We start from the raw sequence: 22,189 nt of genomic DNA on the forward strand, positions 1-22,189 counted from the left end.
CAACAGCCAAAATGGGGACTGTTTGAACTCAGTGCTAAATTCAAATGGCCCTGCTGAGTTTCTGTTTCCCTCCTGCATGCATCATGCCTAGCATCATTCCCCCCACCACCTTGGAAATGGGAGCAGGACTTCCATATACGTGTTCTGCCCACCATTTTTAAAGTTCATAGAGTGTTCCCGACTCTGCGAAAATCCAGCCCCATAATTAAAACATTGGCCAGCCATCGCTCCAAAGTTTATTTTCAACAGCTTCACAATGATTACAAACAACACCTTACAGTTACATAGTTCTTTAACATAGCAAAATGTCCCAAGATGCATCACAGAGCATTATTACACAAAAATCGCCATTTGATTCATCAGGATATGGCCTGTTTGATCAAGGAGTAGGATTTAAGAAGCACCTGAAAAGGAGAGGGAGAGTTATAGAGGTGGAGAGATTTAGAAAGGGAATGCCAGGGCTTACGGCTAGGTGCCTGAAGGCATAGTCTTCATGGTGGGGCGAAAGAGGTGGGGGATGCACAAAAGGCCAGAGTTGATGAAACTCACAAAGAGATTTTGGAGGAGGTTACAGAGATAGGGAGCAGTGAGGCCATGGATGGAACTGAACAAGTGGATGAGAATTTTTAAGTTGAAGTGTTGGTGGACTGGGAGCCAATGTACATCAGCACATCTGCTCTTCCTGGATTCACATGAGTAAAGTGTTGGAGTGATTGAAAATTGGGTACTGCCATTTAAATAAATTATTTTCCACTTTACATGAGGCCACTGTGCCCTCCAGCTGCCAGTGCAAGTGCCTATCTCAATATGGCGGATGACCTGAAATGTGTGCATTCTTGTTGTCCTTGGGGTGGGGGTGGTTAGTGGTAGCACTTGCAAAATGGATGCAGCTGAATTAAATGATTATAGCTTGTATTTTCCGATTAGTGCTTTGTTAATGCCCATGGGAAATGCAATCAGAAAATCCAGGCTAATATGCTCACAGAAGGAAGCAGATCTCAAATCTCTTTGAGTAAAAAATGATATTTGTTTCAGACTGTCATCTGACAGTTTTTGTTCAGATAAATTACACATCCTTAAAAGGCGTTACACTGAGTTGGAAGGATATAGGTGGCTATTGTAGTCAAGATAGGAGACAGGAAATCATTTTCTTGGAGACCAGCACACTGTCAGAGACGACCCTTACTCCACTCGTGGATAACGGTGTAGCCTTTACTTCCAGTCAAGGATAATTAGAAAAAAAAATAGAGGAACTCTTGACACAAGAAGGTCCACTTTCTAGCAGCTCTCAATCAACTCGGTGTAGCTTGATGGTGTGGAAGGGCAAAGAACAAACGGAGGCTTTGAGGTTCTTTGTTCCTTAACACTTTCAATCTTTCCAAAATCAGTTTTTGCTAAATTGAAAAGTAGCTGCAACTGTGGTCGTTTAAGTTTTGATCTGTCGTTTCCTTTTCAAAGTGTAGGTTGACACAGTCACATTGGGGGACCATTTCAGTCTGTGTGTCCTGCCGGTGGGTGGGTTTGATGTTTTTGCTTTTTGCTGGATTTCTGATAAAGGCGTAATTACTTTTCTCCTTTCCGTTTCTTCCCATTCCTTTAATCTTTCCTCTGTGCTGGAACCAGCCTCTCGGAGCTGGACAACTTCTTTACTGCTGGCAGCTTCTTTGCTGACAACAGTGCTTGCCCCAGTTCCTCCTGGCATGTAGATGAGCCATCCACCTTCTTGTTTAAACTGTTTATCGCCAGCATTACTGATCAATTCTGGTGAAACGAGTCCTGTGGGTGGGGTTGGGACATCTGGGGAAATAAATACATGCTCATTTATTTTCACAGGTATCTTGTTCAGTGAGCCAAACCTAGAAGTGGGAGAGTCCAGAAGAAAAGGAAATCTCTTAAAATTAGAGCTAGATCAATCAGAAGAGACGTCAGAAAGCATTTATTCACACAAAGGGTAGTGGAAATCTGGAACTCTCTTTCCATCAGAGAACTATTGACGTTACAGGTCAATTGACTGAAAATGTCAAAGCTGAGATTGGTATGCTTTTATTAAACAAGGGTTAGGGAACCAAAGCAGGTAGATGGAGTTAAGACACATATCAGGCATGATCTAATTGAATGGTGTGAAACAGGCTTTAGGCAGGACGGCCTCCTCTTGTTGCTGTGTCCCCATATTCCTAAGCCTGCTTTGTCTGACTACACAGAACGAGTTTTAAAGCCACAGTGAATTATTGTTGCAGTCCTACTCCGGCCCCCTTCCACAACCCTTTCTCCGGTACATTGATGATTACTTCGGTGCCGCTTCATGCTCTCGTCAGGACTTGGAAAAACTTATTCATTTTGCTTCCAATCTCCACCCCTCCATCATTTTCACGTGGTCCATCTCTGACACTTCCCTTCCCTTCCTTGACCTCTCTGTCTCAATCTCTGGTGATAGACTGTCCACCAATATCCATTACAAACCCACTGACTCCCACAGCTATCTCGACTACAGCTCCTCACACCCCGCTTCCTGTAAGGACTCCATCCCATTCTCTCAGTTCCTTCGCCTCCGTCGCATCTGTTCCGATGATGCTACATTCAAAAACAGTTCCTCTGACATGTCCTCCTTCTTCCTTAACCGAGGTTTTCCACCCACGGTCGTTGACAGGGCCCTCAACCGTGTCCGGCCCATCTCCCGCGCATCCGCCCTCACGCCTTCTCCTCCCTCCCAGAAACATGATAGGATCCCCCTTGTCCTCACTTATCACCCCACCAGCCTCCGCATTCAAAGGATCATCCTCCGCCATTTCCGCCAACTCCAGCATGATGCCACCACCAAACACATCTTCCCTTCACCCCCCTTATCGGCATTCCGTAGGGATCGCTCCCTCCGGGACACCCTGGTCCACTCCTCCATCACCCCCTACTCCTCAACCCCCTCCTATGGCACCACCCCATGCCCACGCAAAAGATGCAACACCTGCCCCTTCACTTCCTCTCTCCTCACCGTCCAAGGACCCAAACACTCCTTTCAAGTGAAGCAGCATTTCACTTGCATTTCCCCCAACTTAGTCTACTGCATTCGTTGCTCCCAATGTGGTCTCCTCTACATTGGAGAGACCAAACGTAAACTGGGCGACCGCTTTGCAGAACACCTGCGGTCTGTCCGCAAGAATGACCCAAACCTCCCTGTCGCTTGCCATTTCAACACTCCACCCTGCTCTCTTGCCCACATGTCTGTCCTTGGCTTGCTGCATTGTTCCAGTGAAGCCCAACGCAAACTGGAGGAACAACACCTCATCTTCCGACTAGGGACTTTACAGCCTTCCGGACTGAATACTGAATTCAACAACTTTAGGTCGTAAGCTCCCTCCCCCATCCCCACCCCCTTTCTGTTTCCCCCTTCCCTTTTTTTTCCAATAAATTATAAAGATTTTCCTTTTCCCACCTATTTCCATTATGTAAAAAAAAAACCCCACTAGAGCTATACCTTGAGTGCCCTACCATCCATTCTTAATTAGCACATTCATTTAGATAATATCACCAACTTTAATTTTAACACCTATGTGTTCTATTGTACTATTGTCGTTGACATCTTTTGATGATCTGCTTCTATCACTGTTTGTTTGTCCCTACAACCACACCCCCCCCTCCACCTCTTTGTCTCTCTATCTTTCCGCCCCCCACACACACACCTTAAACCAACTTATATTTCAACTCTTTCTTGGACTCGAACGCAAGTTCTGTCGAAGGGTCATGAGGACTCGAAACGTCAACTCTTTTCTTCTCCACCGATGCTGCCAGACCTGCTGAGTTTTTCCAGGTAATTCTGTTTTTGTTATGGTTCTGTCAATCCTTCCCAACTAAAATCTTAATTCTTTTAGTGGCATCCATTATTTTTATGCATGTCCCTGTATCCATTCTACTGTGTGTCTGGCAAGATCTAGACAACATATTCTTCTACCACCACCACCACCACCACCACCTCACCAATGGTTCAGTTGGTTAGAGCAATCTTCACTGAGCTAACCAGACTCTGCAGAAGGTTCAAGTTGTGATCCTGGCTTGTCTTGTCAGGGCCAGTAAGTGAGGGTTACAACTAATCTCAGCAATCCTGGGAAAGGACTTCAGCCTATCCTGATTGCTAACCAGTGACCCCTGAAGTGAAGGTAGGGGCCCCTGCATTGGCACTGATGTCTACATATCTCACTTTACCCAGGATCAATGCCCACTTGACCAAGTACCTGAGGTTGAAGGTGATGGTCGAACTGTTCATTTGTGCCACACAAGTGCCAAGTAATGACAATCCCCAACAAGACAGAACCTAATCAACTGCCCTTGACATTCAATGGCATTATCATCACTGAATCCCCCACTATCAACATCCTGGGTGTTACCATCGACCAGAAACTGAACTGGACCAGCCTTATAAATACTATGGCTACAAGGGCAGTTTGGAGGCTGGGAATTCTGTGGCGAGTAACTGAAGCCCTGGTTACACAAAGCCTGGCCTCCATCCACAAGACACAAGTCAGGAACATGATGGAATACTCTCCACTTGCTCCAACAGCCCTCAAGAAGCTTGGCAACTTCCAGGACAAAGCAGTCTGCTTGATCGTGCTGGGGTGCCACCACCCACCAAGCTAAATATTCACTCCTTCCACCACTGCTGCACAGTGGCAGTAGTATGTACCATCTACAAGATTCACTGCAGCACACTTCAGCAACACATTCTAATCCCGCAACTTCTACCACCTAAAAGGATAAGGGCAGCAGACTAATGGGAACACCACCATCTGCAAGTTCCCTACCAAGCTACTCACTATGATGACTTGGAACTGTATTGCCATTCTTTAATTGCTGCAGGGCCAAAGTCCTGGAACACCTTCCTTAACAGCACTGTTGGTGTAACTACACCACATGGACAGCATCAGTTCAAGGTGACGGCTCACCACCAACTTCTCAAGGGGCAATTAGAGATGGACAACAAATTCTGGCCTAGACAGTGACACCCACATCCCATGAAAGAATAAAACAAAAGTACACCAGTACCTGAGGGTGGGGGTCACTGTTGAACATTTCCTCAGTGCCTGAGGGAGCAGACTGACTGTGGAACTGTGCCCCAGTGCCCGAGGGCACTGATTGACTGTGGAGCTGTATCCCAGTATCTCAGGGTGCTGACTGACTGTGGAATGTCCCATAGTATCTGAGGTTGCTGACGAACTGTGGAACTGTACCCCAATACCTGAGGGTGCTGCCTGATTGTGGAACTGTACCCCAGTACCTGAGGGTGCTGCCTGATTGTGGAACTGTACCCCAGTACCTGAGGGTGCTGCCTGATTGTGGAACTGTACCCCAGTACCTGAGGGTGCTGCCTGATTGTGGAACTGTATCCCAGTACCTGAGGGTGCTGACTGGCTGTGGATCTGCCCCATAGAATCTGAGATTGCTGACTGATTGTGGAACTGTAACTCAGTATCTCTGGGTGCTGACTGGCTGTGGAACTGCACCCCAATACCTGAGGGTGCTGACTGATTGTGGAACTGTAACTCAGTATCTCAGGGTGCTGACTGACTGTGGAACTGCACCCCAATACCTGAGGGTGCTGACTGATTGTGGAACTGTAACTCAGTATCTCAGGGTGCTGACTGGCTGTGGAACTGTACCACAATTCCTGAGGAGGCTGACTGTGGAACTGTACCCCAGTCCCTGGGGGTGCTGACTGACTGTGGAACTGTCCCATAGTATCTGAGGGTGCTAATTGACTGTGGAACTGTACCCAAGTATCTGAGGGTGCTGACTAACCCGGGAACTGAACCCAGGACCTAAGGATGCTGACTAACTGTCAACTGTACCCCAGTGTCTGAGTGTGCTGAATAACTGTGGAACTGTACCCCAGTACCCGCGGGTGCTGACTGACTGTGGAACTGTACCGCAGTATCTGAGGGTGCTGCCTGACTGTTGGAGCTGTACCCCAGTACCTGAGGGTGTTGACTGAGTGTGGAACTGTATCCCAGTATCTCAGGGTGCTGACTGGCTGTGGAACTGTACCCCAGTTCCTGAGGATGCTGACTGACTGTGGAGCTGTCCCACAGTAATTGAGCGTGCTGACTGACTGTGGAAATGTATGCCCGTACCTGTGGGTGCTGACTGACTGTGAACTATACCCCAGTATCTGAGGATGCTTATTGTGGAACTGTACCCCAGAACCTGAGAGTGTTGACTGACTGTGGAACTGTATCCCAGTATCTCAGGGTGCTGACTGGCTGTGGAACTGTACCCCAGTTCCTGAGGATGCTGACTGACTGTGGAGCTGTCCCATAGTATCTGAGGATGCTGACTAACTGTGGAACTGTACCCCAGTACCTGAGGATGCTGACTGACTGTGGAACTGTACCCCAGTACCTGAGGATGCTGACTGACTGTTGGAACTGTACCCCAGTACCTGAGGGTGTTGACTGACTGTGGAGCTGTCCCAAATCAGCTGAGTGTGCTGACTGGCTGTGGAACTGTACCACAATTCCTGAGGAGGCTGACTGTGGAACTGTACCCCAGTCCCTGAGGGTGCTGACTGACTGTGGAACTGTACCCAAGTATCTGAGGGTGCTGACTGGCTGTGGAACTGTCCCATAGTATCTGAGGGTGCTGACTAACTGTGGAACTGTATCCCAGTATCTCAGGGTGCTGACTGACTGTGGAACTGTGCCCCAGTCCCTGAGAGTGCTGACTGACTGTGAACTATACTCTGGTCCCTGAGGGTGCTGACTGACTGTAGAACTGTGCCCCAGTCCCTGAGAGTGCTGTCTGACTGTGGAACTGTACCCCTGAAGGTGCTAACCAACCATGAACTATACCCCAGACCCTGAGGACACTGACTGACCATGGAACTGTACCCCAGTATCTCAGGGTGCTGACTGACTGTGGAACTGTCCCATAGTACCTGAGGTTGCTGACGGACTGTGGAACTGTACCCCAGTAACTGAGGGTGCTTTCTGACTGTGGAACTGTATCCCAGTACCTGAGGGTGCTGACTGACTGTGGAACTGTATCCCAGTACCTGAGGGTGCTGATTGACTGTGGAACTGTATCCCAGTATCTCAGAGTGCTGACTGACTGTGGAACTGTACCCAAGTATCTGAGGATGCTGACTGACTGTGGAACTGCACCTCAGTGCCTGAGGATGCTGACTGACTGTGGAACTGTACCCAAGTATCTGAGGGTGCTGACTGACCCGGGAACTGAACCCAGGACCTGACGATGCTGACTAACTGTCAACTGCACCCCAGTGTCTGAGGGTGCTGACTGACTGTGGAACTGTACCCCAGTATCTGAGGGTGCTGATTGACAGTGGAACTGTACCGCAGTACCTGAGGGTGCTGCCTGACTGTGGAACTGTACCCCAGTATCTGAGGATGCTGACTGACTGTTGGAACTGTACCCCAGTACCTGTGGGTGTTGACGGACTGTGGAGCTGTCCCAAATCAGCTGCGTGTGCTGACTGACTGTGGAACTGTACCCCAGTGTCTGAGGGTGCAGACGGACTGTGGAACTGTATCCCAGTATCTCAGGGTGTTGACTGGCTGTGGAACTGTACCCCAGTTCCTGAGGATGCTGACTGACTGTGGAACTGTACCCAAGTATCTGAGGGTGCTGACTGACTGTGGAGCTGTCCCGCAGTAATTGAGGGTGCTGACTGACTGTGGAAATGGATGCCAGTACCTGTGGGTGCTGACCGACTGTGAACTATACCCCAGCATCTGAGGATGCTGATTGTGGAACTGTACCCCAGTCCCTGAGGGTGCTGACTGACTGGAACTGTCCCATAGTATCTGAGGGTGCTGACTAACTGTGGAACTGTATCCCAGTATCTCAGGGTGCTGACTGACTGTGGAATTGTGCCCCAGTCCCTGAGAGTGCTGACTGACTGTGAACTATACCCCAGTCCCTGAGGGTGGTGACTGACTATGGAACTGTCCTGCAGTAATTGAGGGTGCTGACTGACTGTGGAAATGTATGCCAGTACCTGAGGGTGCTGATTGACTGTGAACTATATCCCAGTTCCTGAGGATGCTGACTGTGGAACTGTACCCCAGTCCCTGAGGTGCTGACTGACTGTGGAACTGTCCCATAGTATCTGAGGGTGCTGACTAACTGTGGAACTGTATCCCAGTATCTCAGGGTGCTGACTGACTGTGGAACTGTGCCCCAGTCCCTGAAAGTGCTGACTGACTGTGAACTATACCCCAGTCCCTCAGGGTGCTGACTGACTGTAAAACTGTGCTCCAGTCCCTCAGGGTGCTGACTGACTGTGGAACTGTGCCCCAGTCCCTGAGAGTGCTGACTGACTGTGAACTATACCCCAGTCCCTGAGGGTGATGACATATGTAGAACTGTGCCCCAGTCCCTGAGTGTGCTGTCTGACTGTCGATCTGTACCCCAGTACCTGAAGGCGCTGACCGACCATGAACTATACCCCAGTCACTGAGGGTGCTGACTGGCCGTGGAACTGTATCCTAGTATCTCAGGGTGCTGACAGACAGTGGAACTGTACCCCAGTACCTGAAGGTGCTGATTGACCTTGAACTATACCCCAGTCTCTGAGGGTGCTGACTGACTGTGGAATTGTATCAGCATCTCAGGGTGCTTACTGACCGTGGAACTGTACCCCAGTCCAAATGACGAGCAAACAGGGGGTTGTCGCATTGAAGAAAATAATTCCTGAAAGTCATGTAGGTTTGACCCAACCTACACTCTCCACTTAGAAATACAAGATGTGCCTCGCCAGTATATCAGACATTTTACATAGGAATATACAACATAGAAACAGGCCATTTGGCCCAACCAGTCCATGCCAGTGTTTATGCTCCATTTGAGCCGTTTCCCACTCTTCCTCATTTAAACCGATCTAACCCTCTATTCCCTTCTCCCTCATATGTTTGTCTAGTTTCCCCTCAAATTCTTCTATGGTATTCAATTCAACCACGGCCTGTAGTAGTGAGTTCCACATTCTCACCATTCTCTGGATAAAGAAGTTTCTCCTGAATTCCCTATTGGATTTCTTGGTGACTATCTTATATCAATAGCCTCCAGTTATGCTCTTCCCCGCAAGAGGAAACATTCACTCTCTATTCATTCTGTTGATACCTTTCAGAATTTTGAAGACCTCGATAAGGTTATCCCTCAGGCTTCTTTTATCAAGAGAAAAGAGACCCAGTGTTATGACACAGTAGTAGGTAAAGGCTGAGTTATTTAAAATCCCAGAAGTAAAGTTTAAACAATTGTCATAACCTATACTTTCAATTGGTATGTTTGAGATGCAGCTCGGAATTCACGAATAAAACCAACAGGCCTTGAGAGGTTTTTATATAAATTAAATTAAATATTTATTAATTTAACAAGGCATTAAACACATGCACATGTCTACAAATTACTAACATAACTATTAAACAAATCCCCAAATTAGTCACTCCCAGGTAATCTTCCCCAAAGCAACAATAATCCGTAGAGTTTAAACAGACACCAGGCAAAGCACATTTTATCTTACGAGTTCAAAATGAGGTCCTTTTCAGTTTGGTTCCTTTGCAGACACAGTGGTAGGCTTACAGGCAGCTTAGATCTCACATGCCTCTGACTCACACACCAAAACTCTTCTGTTTATACCTAGCCTTCCCTTTAAATGTAAATTCTCATTGTATCACCAGGCCCTTTGAACTCCACGTCTTCTAACAATAAAACCCCTTTCATAGTACCAATTTTATTAGTAACATAAACATGTTGCTCGGTGTCTTCTAGCTAGGTGCAGGATTTCACCCCCAGTCTTTGAATGTTTTATTCAACAAAATGCAAATGTACCCTTGACCTTACTGTTTAACATCTCAAAACTACTATATATCAAAGCACCCAGACTAGCTGGCTTTAATCCAGTTAAGACACATACACATACACTCACACCCACAGGCACAGACCCTACAAAAATCCAATTTAAAATAATTTCCAATAACATTATATACATTAATATCTTCATGACACCCAGCCTGTCAATCCTTTCCTGATATGTATACCTACATATTTTGGGTATCGTCCTTGTAAATCTTCTTTGCACCCTCTCCAGTGCCTCTGTATCCTTTGTATAATATGGAGACCATGACTGCACATAGTAGTGTTGTTTAACCAAGTTTCAATTTGGGTTTTGCATAACTTCCCTACTTCCCAATTCTATCCCTTCAAGAATAAAGTCAAGAGCTTAGTATTTTTCTATGGCCTTGCTAGCCTATGGTGCAACTTATGATGATTGGTGTATTTGTACTTTAAGTAAATGTAAATCATTAAAGCTATGTGGAACAGAAACAGGCCATCTGGCTCAATCAGTCCATACTGGTTTTTATGCTGTGCTCAAGCCTCCTCCTCTCTTCCAGTTTCAGATTTAAAGAGGAAATGAAGGTTAATACAACTTCACTACCATATACCAACAATCTACCACAATCTGAATAAATGTACGGATAACAGGTCATGTGTATGGCTCCTATACCTTTTGGTAATTCTTGTGAAACCTGCAGGTAAAGGGCTAAGAGCCAGAAGCAGGCTTCTGCAAAGGCGCAAAGAATAGTAAGGACAGGATAAATGAAGAATTGTTGACTAAGTGATACCAAGTTGAGTGTTTTCAAAAAGGCTTTGGAAGGAAGGGTACACAGTTAGATACACAGTTTTCTAAGTATCTCAACAACCAGAAGTGCACTCAGTCTGCTGTTGTATAATGGAAGTTTTACGTTCTCATCTGTAACTATGACTTGGGCTTTCCTTCAAGCATGTGGCAAACTCTTGATAACTGTCCCATTCAGATAAACACCTGCCTCCCGATTGGGCAGAATGCCGCACTTGGTCTTTGGTCTTGTTTATGACTTGATTCAAATTACTTGAGCAGGTTACAACCAAGGAATCTATTCCCAGTGGCTTGTCAAGGTTTGTGTAATGTAGTAAAATCAAGATGTTAAACTGTTGGAGAATTAATCTCAATTGGAAAATTAGTACTAATGGACTAATGTCTGAGGCATAACATTGTACCCCTTTCCAGAAAAACCTCCTGCATCTCTGCACTGATGGTGTGTAAACAGGGGCTATGCAATCTCTAAACATATATCATTTAACTGGCCTGGAAGCTCTTCCCCAGCTGCTAAACAAAGGCTAAATGTCCCACTTGGAAACATTAAATGGACATTTGGCAAATGTAACTGCAGCTGTTTAATAGGTTGAGGAAGGCTATCGTTATAGGTACATAGGAAGGGGAGTAGGCTATTCGGCTCCTCGAGCTTGCTCCATCATTCAGTTAGATCATGGCTGTTCTGTAACTCAACTCCTTTAACCTGCCTCAACTCCCATATACTCTGATATCTTTACCTAGAAACCAGCCTCCCAGCAGCAAGGATCAGCCTCCAAAGCGATGGCCCCAACAGCTATGGACTTTCATGGTTTTTAAATCCTCTGCAAGCATCTAAAAGCAGCTCCAATTTGAGATGCCCTTGCACTCAGCATTCTGCCTCAGCAATACACACATTTTCCTGGTGGGGGTGCCAGCTGTCCCGTGGTACAGGCCCTCTAATTGGGCCTATTGCCTCTCTGTTCTGCCTGCCATCCTTAATTGGATGGCAAATGCAGAAATGGCCTCTTCATTGGCCACTTCCCGTAACATGGCGGGGGGCGGGGGGGGTGGGTGGGTGGTTGGTGGTGTCACAACGGGATTGGCTCACAGAACTGGTCCTGACAATTCCCGATGCCCGCTGAGAAATTCAGTCCAAATGTCATTCAATAATCAGCTAAAAGACCAAAGTCTAATGATGGGAGGTTGAATTGACTACATGGGGTTAAGACTGTACTTAAGTTGGCAACAAGAGTTTAGAGCGACAATTTCCTGACCATTGTCCATGAGGAATATCCATTTCAAAAGAAAGAGGCAGAGATTCGTTCCGGCAGGTCTCTGTCTCCTTTTGTCACTTAAACTTCTTGGCTTTTCCTTTGGGGAGCAGAGCTCTGCCTGCTCCTGCAGTAGGATGAGTCCCATCAGAGCAATCCAAAAGGAGTTAACAAGGTAACAATCCTGGCCTTCCACCTCATTTACTGGATTGTCTATTCACTGGGTGTCTTAGTTGCCCAGGGTTTTCCAAAGCATGGTGGCCTGACCTTGACCCCTCTCTTACTGGACAGCCTGTCCTAGCATCTAGGCCCAAGCTTTCAGTCCAACTGGGACTCTTTGGCTGTGCCTCAGTCTATTGTCCATTTTGCCAACACTCAGCCCTGGGAGGGGCTGGCTTGTATCTGGGATCCTGATGTTCCTGTGCTTGGCCAGGACCTGTACCAATGCTTGGGTACAGTATCCTAGTGGCTATAGTAGTGGACTAGTAACCTAAGGGATATGAGTTCATAACCATGGTTAGCTGTGAAATGGCATTTTTTTAAAAAGATCTGCTAATTAACAACCCATAAATTACTGCTTTTAATAAACATTTCTGGAGTGCTGACTGCTGATCTGCCCCCAGGAGGTCATCTCCTTCCACTGACCATGATTTGACCATGACAGGGGGCCCACTTATTGTGGAATAGGGACCTCAATAGGTCCCATAGTTGCCTTTTATCGTCTGTCGTTTGAGGGCAGTTAGCTGTTTTGCACCTGATCCGACCTGTTGAAAAATGACCCGGGGCAGGAAGATGCCAGCAAACTGCACAAGGCCCTCCCATGGTGATTTTTCTGCCTGGTCACCTCAGGTCCTGCCTCTGGGGCTATTGGCTGCTGGAGTTATTCCGATTGGCCATTTAAACTCCTGCTTAATGATTGATTGGCAGAAACACCTCCATCACAGAACCATCATTAAAAATTGAACAACTATCTTACCTTTGTTCCTGTATGTTAGCTCTGCAGTTCCTGATTCATCGACCACAATGGATTTCCGGACTGGTTGTAAATGGAAATTCTCCCTGTTTAAATTGGCGATACTGGATGCACGGATAAGGAGGAGGAGCACTCCCATTCCCAGAACAACCTGAAAGGCCAGGTTTCAATTGAGACTCTTCTAAATGCATTGGTAATGACCATCATACACGCTTCAAAATGGAGCTTGGAATTTAGGCTTTCACACGAGCATGAGATTCTTCTCAATACTGTAATATCCGAACATAGTTTCACTCAATGTCACCGCGCATTTAAAGATGTAGTGAGTTAAATCAATTATTTAATTGATGAGACAAATGAAGAATTCCCTGCTGGATATTGGGATTTTAAATGAGATGAGTCTTAATGGCATAATTTCATTGTCAGCCCACCAGTCAACACTAAACCATTCTGTGCTGACCTGTCCTGTGGAACATCTTGGACTAATGTCATGGAAACATTGTACTGCATCGTATTATCAGAAACTGGCCATATGGCCAATTGGGCCCATACTAATGTTTATGCTACACACAAGCCTTCTCCCACCTTTATTCCATCTCACCTTATCAACATATAAATAGTAGTAGCAAGTCTGGCATGAGTTCAAGGTTCAAAATTTTGAGTAATTTATTCCTTGAAGAGATTTGCATCATGAAATCATTACCCTGGTGCCCCAAGGTTAAAGCAGAGCAAAGAATGATTTCTTCTGTATTATTCACATGCCATGTCTGACCTGGAAATGTGCTTGCTAGTGCAAACACGGGTAACCTTTCTTCAGTATGGACTTCCTTGCCATTGAGCATGAACTTTCATGCCATCTATTATGAAGAAAGAGGCAGCACAGGTGTAATGCTGCTTGCCCAGTAAGAATGCAGCTTGGAAATACAGCTTTTTTTTTGCATTTCCAAAACCCAAACAAAGGCTATTCTTGTGAAAAATCCCAATATCCAGGAGGGAACTTTTCATTTCAGAAGCAAGGAGGGGCTCATGCAGGGAGGGCTGATTTTTTGAGAAATCCAGAAGAACTGGTTTCCCAAAGGTCCCGCCGGACTTAACGCCAGGATTGGATCACCATTTTTGCCTCCGTTTCCCAATTGAGGGGCTGCTGGCTGTCAGGTGGCTAGGCCTTCAGCACCAGGCCGCAGCTGGGGAGTGAAGGGGAACCAGGATAGATTGGGAAGGCCAGAGTGGAGAGGAAGATCGGAGTCTGGAGCTGGGAAAGATCAGGGAAGCCAGAGCAGGGGCCATTCGGAGTTCAGAGCCAGGAACCGCCAGGGTGGCAGGGGATGGAGGAGACCAGAGAGTTGGAGTGGGAGATAGTGTCTGGTTGCAGCTGTTTAGTGAAGTGGGTAAACTGGATTGAGCAGATAAGCAGAAAGACACCTACCTCCTGGATCCACATCAACACCTCTCTTTAGCCACTAGATTTCCTGAGGCCAGGGAATCTCGACTGGCCAGGGTTAAGTTTAAAATGGTGGTTGAGTATGAGGCATACAGTCTCATAATAATATTTAAATTGGCAGCCTACCTCCTGCGAGCCGGTTGGCTGCCTGCCTCTGTCCTGCCTCCCATTAAAACTGGAAGTGGGCAGGTTGGGGTTGGGTTTCAGAATTTTAGCATTTTAAAATCGCAAATGACCTGGGGGTAAAAAATCACCCCTGCTGCAACAGATAAAAATAAAATCTAGCCCTTCGACCATGAGGAACAGCCCTACAGGAATAAAATCCATGGTTTGAAGTGCGAAGATAGAGACTGTTACTGCTGAATGTGCATTAGTAAATGACCATTCTAGACTGCTAAAGTTTAGGACATTACATTATAATATAATAAGGTTATACTTACTCTTCCTGTGAAAGTATCTTTCCGCAGTCTTGCATGAATTACAGATGGACAAATGAAGCAGATGAAACTCCCCATGGTGGTTCCCATAATTCCCAACACAGTCTCCACTGAAAGACCAAACACATCCCACAATCAGGGCAATGAGTACCTAGCTGGAGTGAGAGGGGTAAAGATTGCACATGTCCTTGCTCTTCCTTTAACTTATAGCATAGATCAAGCTTTATATTCTGCACCAATAGGCATTGGCAAAATGCAATGCATTATGAGAAGGAAAAGAGATTGTCATTGTTAGATGTTTGGGCTTTACTGGAATCAGGGAGCACGGATGGAAGATATTTAACCCCTCGTGCAGTTAGCTGGTTTTTTGAATGATCTATCCAATTAGTCCTACACCCGTGCTCTTTTCACACACCCCTGCAAATTATCCCCCTTCATGTATTTATCCCATTCTCTTTCGAAAGTTTATATTGAAACTGGTTCCATCACCCTTTCAGGCAATGCATTCCAGATCATAACAACTTGCTGCGTTTAAAAAATTCTCTTCCTCTCCTGTCTAATCCTTTGTCATATTTTCCTTACAGTCAGTATTATGAATTCCTCCCACTAGCAAATCTTCACACATTACGGACCAAAGTACAACCTTACATATAATATTTGGTAAAACAAAAACAGAATTACCTGGAAAAACTCAGCAGGTCTGGCAGCATCGGTGGAGAAGAAAAGAGTTGACGTTTCGAGTCCTCATGACCCTTTGACAGAACTTGAGTTCGAGTCCAAGAAAGAGTTGAAATATAAGCTGGTTTAAGGTGTGTGTGTGGGGGGGCGGAGAGATAGAGAGAGAGAGAGGTGGGGGGGTGGGGTGTGGTTGTAGGGACAAACAAGCAGTGATAGAAGCAGATCATCAAAAGATGTCAACGACAATAGTACAATAGAACACCTAGGTGTTAAAGTTAAAGTTGGTGATATTATCTAAACGAATGTGCTAATTAAGAATGGATGGTAGGGCACTCAAGGTATAGCTCTAGTGGGGGTGGTTTATTTATTTATTTATTTATTTTTATAATGGAAATAGGTGGGAAAAGGAAAATCTTTATAATTTATTGGAAAAAAAAGGAAGGGGGAAACAGAAAGGGGGTGGGGATGGGGGAGGGAACTCACGACCTAAAGTTGTAATATTTGGTATTGTGGTGTTAGAGTCGAACAGAAACCCTTGTTACTGAACTTTGCTTACTAGATATGACACAAGCTGTCTTGTGATCACCCTCACCTTGGAAAGCGACTTAGCTGACTGTGCATTAGTAATGCATGAGTGCAGCTCCAACAACACTCAAGAAGCTTGATACTATTCAGGACAAAGCAACCCGCTTGACGGGCACCCCATCCATAAACATTCACTCTGTCTACCACCGACGCACAGTAGCAGCAGTGTGTATCATCTACAAGATGCACTGCAGGAAATCACCAAGGTTCTTTAGACAGCACCTTCCAAACCCATGACCACTACTATCTAGAAGGACAAGGGCAGCAGGCACATGGGAACACCACCACGTGGAAGTTCCCCTCCAAGCCACTCACCATTCTGACTTGGAAATGTATTGCCGTTTCTTCACTGTCGCTAGGTCAAAATCGTGGAACTCCCTCCCTATCAGCACTGTGGATGTACCTACACCACAGGGACTACAGCGGTTCAAGAAGGCAACTCACCAGCACCTTCCCAAGGGCAATTAAGGATGAACAATAAATGCTGGCCTAGCCAACGATGCTCACATCTCATGAATAAATTTTAAAAAAGCACACACCACCAGAACATGGTTTAGGCTATAAACTAGAGACCATGTTTATATAAAAAGAAAAGTTAGGCAGTAATATTATACAGTGCTAGATTGAGATTATCATAGTTTACAGAACTACCTACATGTTCTTGCTACAGCAACAACAAACAACATGACACTAATGCCTGCCCGTGACAGTATTTTATCAGAACCAGCATGCCGAGCCCTTCAAAATGTAGGAACAGGAGTAAGCTGCTCAGCATTCATCTACCCCCACAACCCACCCTGAGCATGTTCCCCCATTAAATTAAATCACTTTTGTATTGTTGGGTCCAGCTCACACACTAGTTATACTTACCATTTGGTACCAGAACACCCATGATCATGGTGCAGTAAACTAATAAAACTGTGGCTGTTACATGCTGATGAAAGGGCATATCTCCACTCACTGAGAACGTCCCATCTTCTTTCTGTAATATACGGAAAGAATATATCTGTGATTGCTGAACATCTTTCCACTTTTGTTGCCAAAGTGTTCACTGTTTTTCAAACACATTCAGAGAATGAGAAAGACACAACAAGCGCAACCTGAGCTGTGGAATAAATTTCCCCCAGCATTCACAGTAGAATATCCCATCTGTTTTACATGTTAGTCTGAATATAAGCATCTTTAATCATATCATTTAAACAACTTAAGCTAATGGTTTACTTTAATCCCAATCATCTCTTCCCTCTCAACAGGACAATATGGGGTGAATCTTCCGCTCTGAAGTTGAAGTTCAGTGGTAGACACGGAAGTTGGAGTGATTCCCATGCTGGAAGGACTGGGAGATTCCGCCCAAATGCGTGATTTTATTAGATGCCTTGTATGTTCCAAAGTTTTTAAAATTTATTCTTTCATGTGGGTGCCACTAGCAAGGCCAGCAAATTTGCTGCCCATCCCTAATTGCCCTTGAACTGAGTGACTTGCTCGGCCATTTCAGAGGGCAGTTAAGAGTCACCACATTGCTGTGGGTCCGGATTCACATGTAGGCCAGACCAGGTAAGGACGGCAGATTTCCTTCCCTAAAAGGCACCAGTGAACCAGCTGGGCTTTTACAACAATCATTGATAGTTGTCATGGTCACCATAACTGAGACTAGCTTTTTATTCCAGATTTATTAATTCCACCATCTGGGATTCTGAACCCATGTCCCCAACAGCATTAGCCTAAGCATCTGGATTACTAGTCCAGAGACTATATTTCACTTTGGCCAGGATTTTCCGGTCCTGCCTGCCAGACTAGAAATTCCTGTCGGAATCAATGGACTTTTGACTGCCTCTCTAAATTTTCCATCCCATTCGTGATCTTTCACACCATGGGCAGGATCAGAGAATCCCAGACTTTATTTTTGAGCTCTATTATATATTAGTTTGAAGTTCCATGTTGAATTTATGCACCTAAATTTTTCAATTGTCACCTGTACTATCTTGAGTATTTAACTTTAAGTATATGGGTTCAGAATCCCAGATGGTGGAATGAATAAACCTGGAATAAGAAGCTAGTCTCAGTTGTGGTGACCATGACAACTATTATTGATTGTTGTAAAAGCCCAACTGGTTCACTGATGCCTTTTAGGGAAGGAAATCTGCCGTCCTTACCTGGTCTGGCCTACATGTGAATCCAGACCCACAGCAATGTGGTGACTCTTAACTGCCTCTGAAATGGCCGAGCAAGTCACTCAGTTCAAGGGCAATTAGGGAGGGGCAGCAAATTTGCTGGCCTTGCTAGTGGCACCCACATCCCATGAAAGAATAATTTTAAAAAACTTTGAACTTTAACTTTAAAAAAGGCTTTCCTTTATTTTCATCCTTGGCCCATTCTACCTCAAGCCAAGGTTGGTTTGAAGTGGCCCATCTTGTCCAATTCTCACATCACATACAAATGTTGTGAAGCACCAGTCAATAAAATGTCAGTGGGCCTAGTTTGTTGTGAGACAATTCAGCCAGTACTCATTCAAGTAAGTTTTTCTACACAAAATATTAACCTACGTTCAACAGAAAGAAAAAACAGATAATGCTGGAAATATGTGCAGCAAACCAATCCTATCTGCAATGTTAAAAGGCACATAACCTCTTGGGTATAACTTATCAGAACTCTTGTTTCTAATGTGGTAATAACAATAACTTGCATTTACCCATGGCAACTTTAATAAAACATGCTAAGGCACTTCAAAGGAGGGATTATCAGAGCAAGTTTGACAATGAGCCATAGAGGATACAGGCAGACAGGAGACCAAAAGCTTGGTTAAAGAGGTAGGTTTTAAGGTGTGTTTTAGAGGAGGAGAGGGCAGAGAGGAGGAAAGCCACCAATTATTTACCTTCTCAGTTATTGATGGGCTTAATATTTTCTTTATTCCTCTGCCTGGATTTAAAATTAATTCAGACTGTAATCCAATCCACAACCTCAATACATATGTGGTTGAGGAAGTGGTTGAGGAACATTAACTAGCTGGACCTTCAACTGAACATCCCTACTCCTTTCCTTTTACTCTCACCTCTTGAAGATTACTTTAATGAGGGCCTATGTTCCACGGATACTGATGTCCTCCAGGATCTTGTTCAAATGGCCATTCTTGATTTATAAACCTGAGTAAGCATACTTCCAGCTTATTTAACTTTGGCTGTGGGGACATCAGAGCCAAACCTAATCCTCTCCTCAGCCAACAATCCACACACACACATACACACACTTGATTAGGATTCAGAATAATGACAAGGAGCAGGATCCATTGCTTCCCTTGCCTTCTCTTGAACAGGGACACTGAGGCCAATTGTAACATGCTGCCTTGAATCTAGGAGCATCCAGATCTGGCTGGCTAGGTTCCATATTTAAAACATGCTTTTACCAATTGCCATCAAGACAAAATTAGCTGAAAAGTTTGGATCAGGTGGTTGGGAAGCATCCTTGTGGATTGTGGGGTAATTGGAATACTGTCATACAGTTCTGATTTGGGGAGGCATAGGTTAAAATCTGCCCTCATTTTTTTAACTCATAGAGACCATAGACTTTTGTTCAGTTCTCACTAGTTCAGTTTTAACTGAGTCAAAGGAGAGTTTTTGGCTTGCACATTTTGGTTCAAGTTTGCAGCACAGAAGCAGGCCATTCAGCCCCGCTCTACATCAACCTCCTCCCAACCTACTTCATCTCATTCGATCAACATATTCTTCATTAATTTTCACCCTCAGATACTTATCTAGTTTCCCCTTCAATATGCTACAAGTCACATTGAAGAAGACTCTTTCCTTAAAGTCTTCAGCTTTGATTTTAACCTAACTCACCTGAGAAAAACGTAGGAGTTCAGGTTGAACTGACCAGGATGCACCCCAGCTGATCATACTTCAGTGGAGTTGGAAATTGAATGGGTGTAAATCAAGCTTTTAGCCTGAACCTCTCCTGTTCTCATGGGTAGATTGGGTTAAAATTGCAACTTACGCATTCTAGAAATGTTTTAATTTCAAGTCAATTGATTTTACCCTTATTGTTTTACTGATATTGTGTCGTGACTGTAGTGTAAGTAAAGGCATTAGTTTTAGCCTGAGAACAATAGTCTCATAATGTAGTATTTGCTATCTTCTGGAATTGAGAGGAGATATGTTGGGTTTCCAGTGCATTATAGCATCATGCCATGGTGTAGCTCATCAGACACTCCACTCACAACTGTGGTATATGCCACTACTGCCTTGTGTGCTGGTAACTCAGACTTGGGTCTGACTCTGGCAGGACACTATGATCTGGAGTTTCCATTAGGGCACAGTAAGCAAATTGCAGTAAAATACACTCAATATTGTGGCTGCTCTGTCAAGATGAAATTATGTCTACGTTTTCAAGCAAGCACTTTATCCTGAACACAAAATATTTGATGGATCAGTTTGGTCCAGCAGTGTAAATGAACATAATTGACTCGTGACTAGAATAGGGCCAATCAGGCCTCAAGTTACTTTGGTAGGATAGGATCGAAGGGAAATTCACAGTGAGGTTGGAGACCACATGCCAACCAACACTTTGTTCTCTGTTTGCACTTGTTAATAATTCCCTCAGCAGTTTTATGTCAGACTGACTGCTAGTCACTGCAGATAAGGTGATTAATGCTGGTCAAAAACAGAATTACCTGGAAAAACTCAGCAGGTCTGGCAGCATCAGCAGAGAAGAAAAGAGTTGACGTTTCGAGTCCTCATGACCCTTCCACAGAACTGAGTGAATATAAGGAGAGGGGCGAAATATAAGATGGTTTAAGGTGGTGGTGGGGGGGGAGAGAAGTGGGGGGGTGGGTGGTGTGGTTGTAGGGACAAGCAAGCAGTGATAGGAGCAGATAATCAAAAGATGTCACAGACAAAAGAACAAAAGAACACAAAGGTGTTGAAGGTGGTGATATTATCTAAACAAATGTGCTAATTAAGAATGGATGGTAGGGCACTCAAGGTACAGCTCTAGTTGGGGTGGGGTGGAAAGACTAGCAGAGCATAAAAGATTTAAAAATAATGGAAATAAGTAAATAAGTGGGAAAAGAAAAATCTATATAAATTATTGGAAAAAACAAAAGGAAGGGGGAAGAAACAGAAAGGGGGTGGGGATGGAGGAGGAGTTCAAGATCTAAAGTAGTTGAACTCAATATTCAGTCCGGAAGGCTGTAAAGTGCCTAGTCGGAAGATGAGGTGTTGTTCCTCCAGTTTGCGTTGGGCTTCACTGGAACAATGCAGCAAGCCAAGGACAGACATGTGGACAAGAGAGCAGGGTGGAGTGTTAAAATGGCAAGCGATAGGGAGGTCTTCAAACTTACACAATGGGTGGAATTTTACGATCCCATTGTGGTGGGGGTGGGGCCATAAAATGCAGGGAGCCATTCAAAAGTCCATTGACTTTGGCGGGACCAGAAAATCCCGATGGTGGGAGGGGCCCTAAAATTCCGCCCAATCTGTGGAAACGTGCCTTTTTGACTTTGAAGGGTAGTGGGTGATGGTGGGGGCATGGGGAGAGGTAGGGTAGGGGTGGGCAGGGGCGGAGGGTGGTGGGCAGTGGTGTGACCAGTTTTGTAATTATCCAAAAACCCCAGGCCTCTACCTTTCACAATGGTTCCAAGTACAGCATAGCTACAGCCCAAGTCTGCTACTAAATAACTTTGATGCTGCAAACAGGAGTTGAAATCATTAATAGGAAAATGAAGCCAGTAGAAAGAATAATTGGATGAGTTGTATAACGGTTGGCCAATCCTTTACTGTCGTTAGTGTTCTTATCATCCATTAATAACCCTGCACCAAAAGCAGCAAGTATACTTATACAGAATTTGCAGCATAGCAACAAGCCAATCAGCTCAATTGATGGTATTTATGCTTCTCGCAAGCTTCTTTCCACCTTTATTTCATCTCATACTATCTTCTATTCCTTGTTCCCCTCACATACACATCTAGCTTCCCTTTAAATGCAGTTATGCCATTCACCTCAACCACTCCAACTATGGTAGCAAGTTCCACATTCTAACCTAATATTTCATTCCACATTCTAACCTCTCTCTTAATAAAGAAGTTTCTCCTGAATTCCTTATTGAATTCATATGTGACTATCTTATATTTATGTCCCTTGGTTTTGGTCTCCCCACAAGTTCTCCACCAGCCTATCAAAACCCAAGAACTCTATTAG

At 44.9% G+C, this 22,189-nt stretch overlaps 1 protein-coding gene across 5 annotated transcripts in view; it reads right to left on the reverse strand.

Moving 5' to 3' along the window:
• Positions 1 to 232: 232 nt before the first annotated feature.
• The window catches only part of LOC121288330 (putative sodium-coupled neutral amino acid transporter 10), a 53,959-nt gene continuing 32,002 nt past the window's right edge, over positions 233 to 22,189 (reverse strand). For all 5 annotated transcript variants that reach the window (XM_041206875.1, XM_041206873.1, XM_041206874.1 and 2 more), the window contains 4 exons: positions 16,871 to 16,982; positions 14,741 to 14,847; positions 12,863 to 13,010; positions 233 to 1,797 (listed from right to left, as the gene is read on the reverse strand). In XM_041206875.1, coding sequence (XP_041062809.1) covers positions 1,427 to 1,797; positions 12,863 to 13,010; positions 14,741 to 14,847; positions 16,871 to 16,982 — 738 coding nt within the window. In that variant the 3' untranslated portion in view covers positions 233 to 1,426. The remainder of the gene's footprint in view (positions 1,798 to 12,862; positions 13,011 to 14,740; positions 14,848 to 16,870; positions 16,983 to 22,189) is intronic.

The sequence above is a fragment of the Carcharodon carcharias genome, chromosome 15 (genome assembly GCF_017639515.1).
Source record: "Carcharodon carcharias isolate sCarCar2 chromosome 15, sCarCar2.pri, whole genome shotgun sequence".
Classification (NCBI taxonomy): Eukaryota; Metazoa; Chordata; class Chondrichthyes; order Lamniformes; family Lamnidae; genus Carcharodon; species Carcharodon carcharias.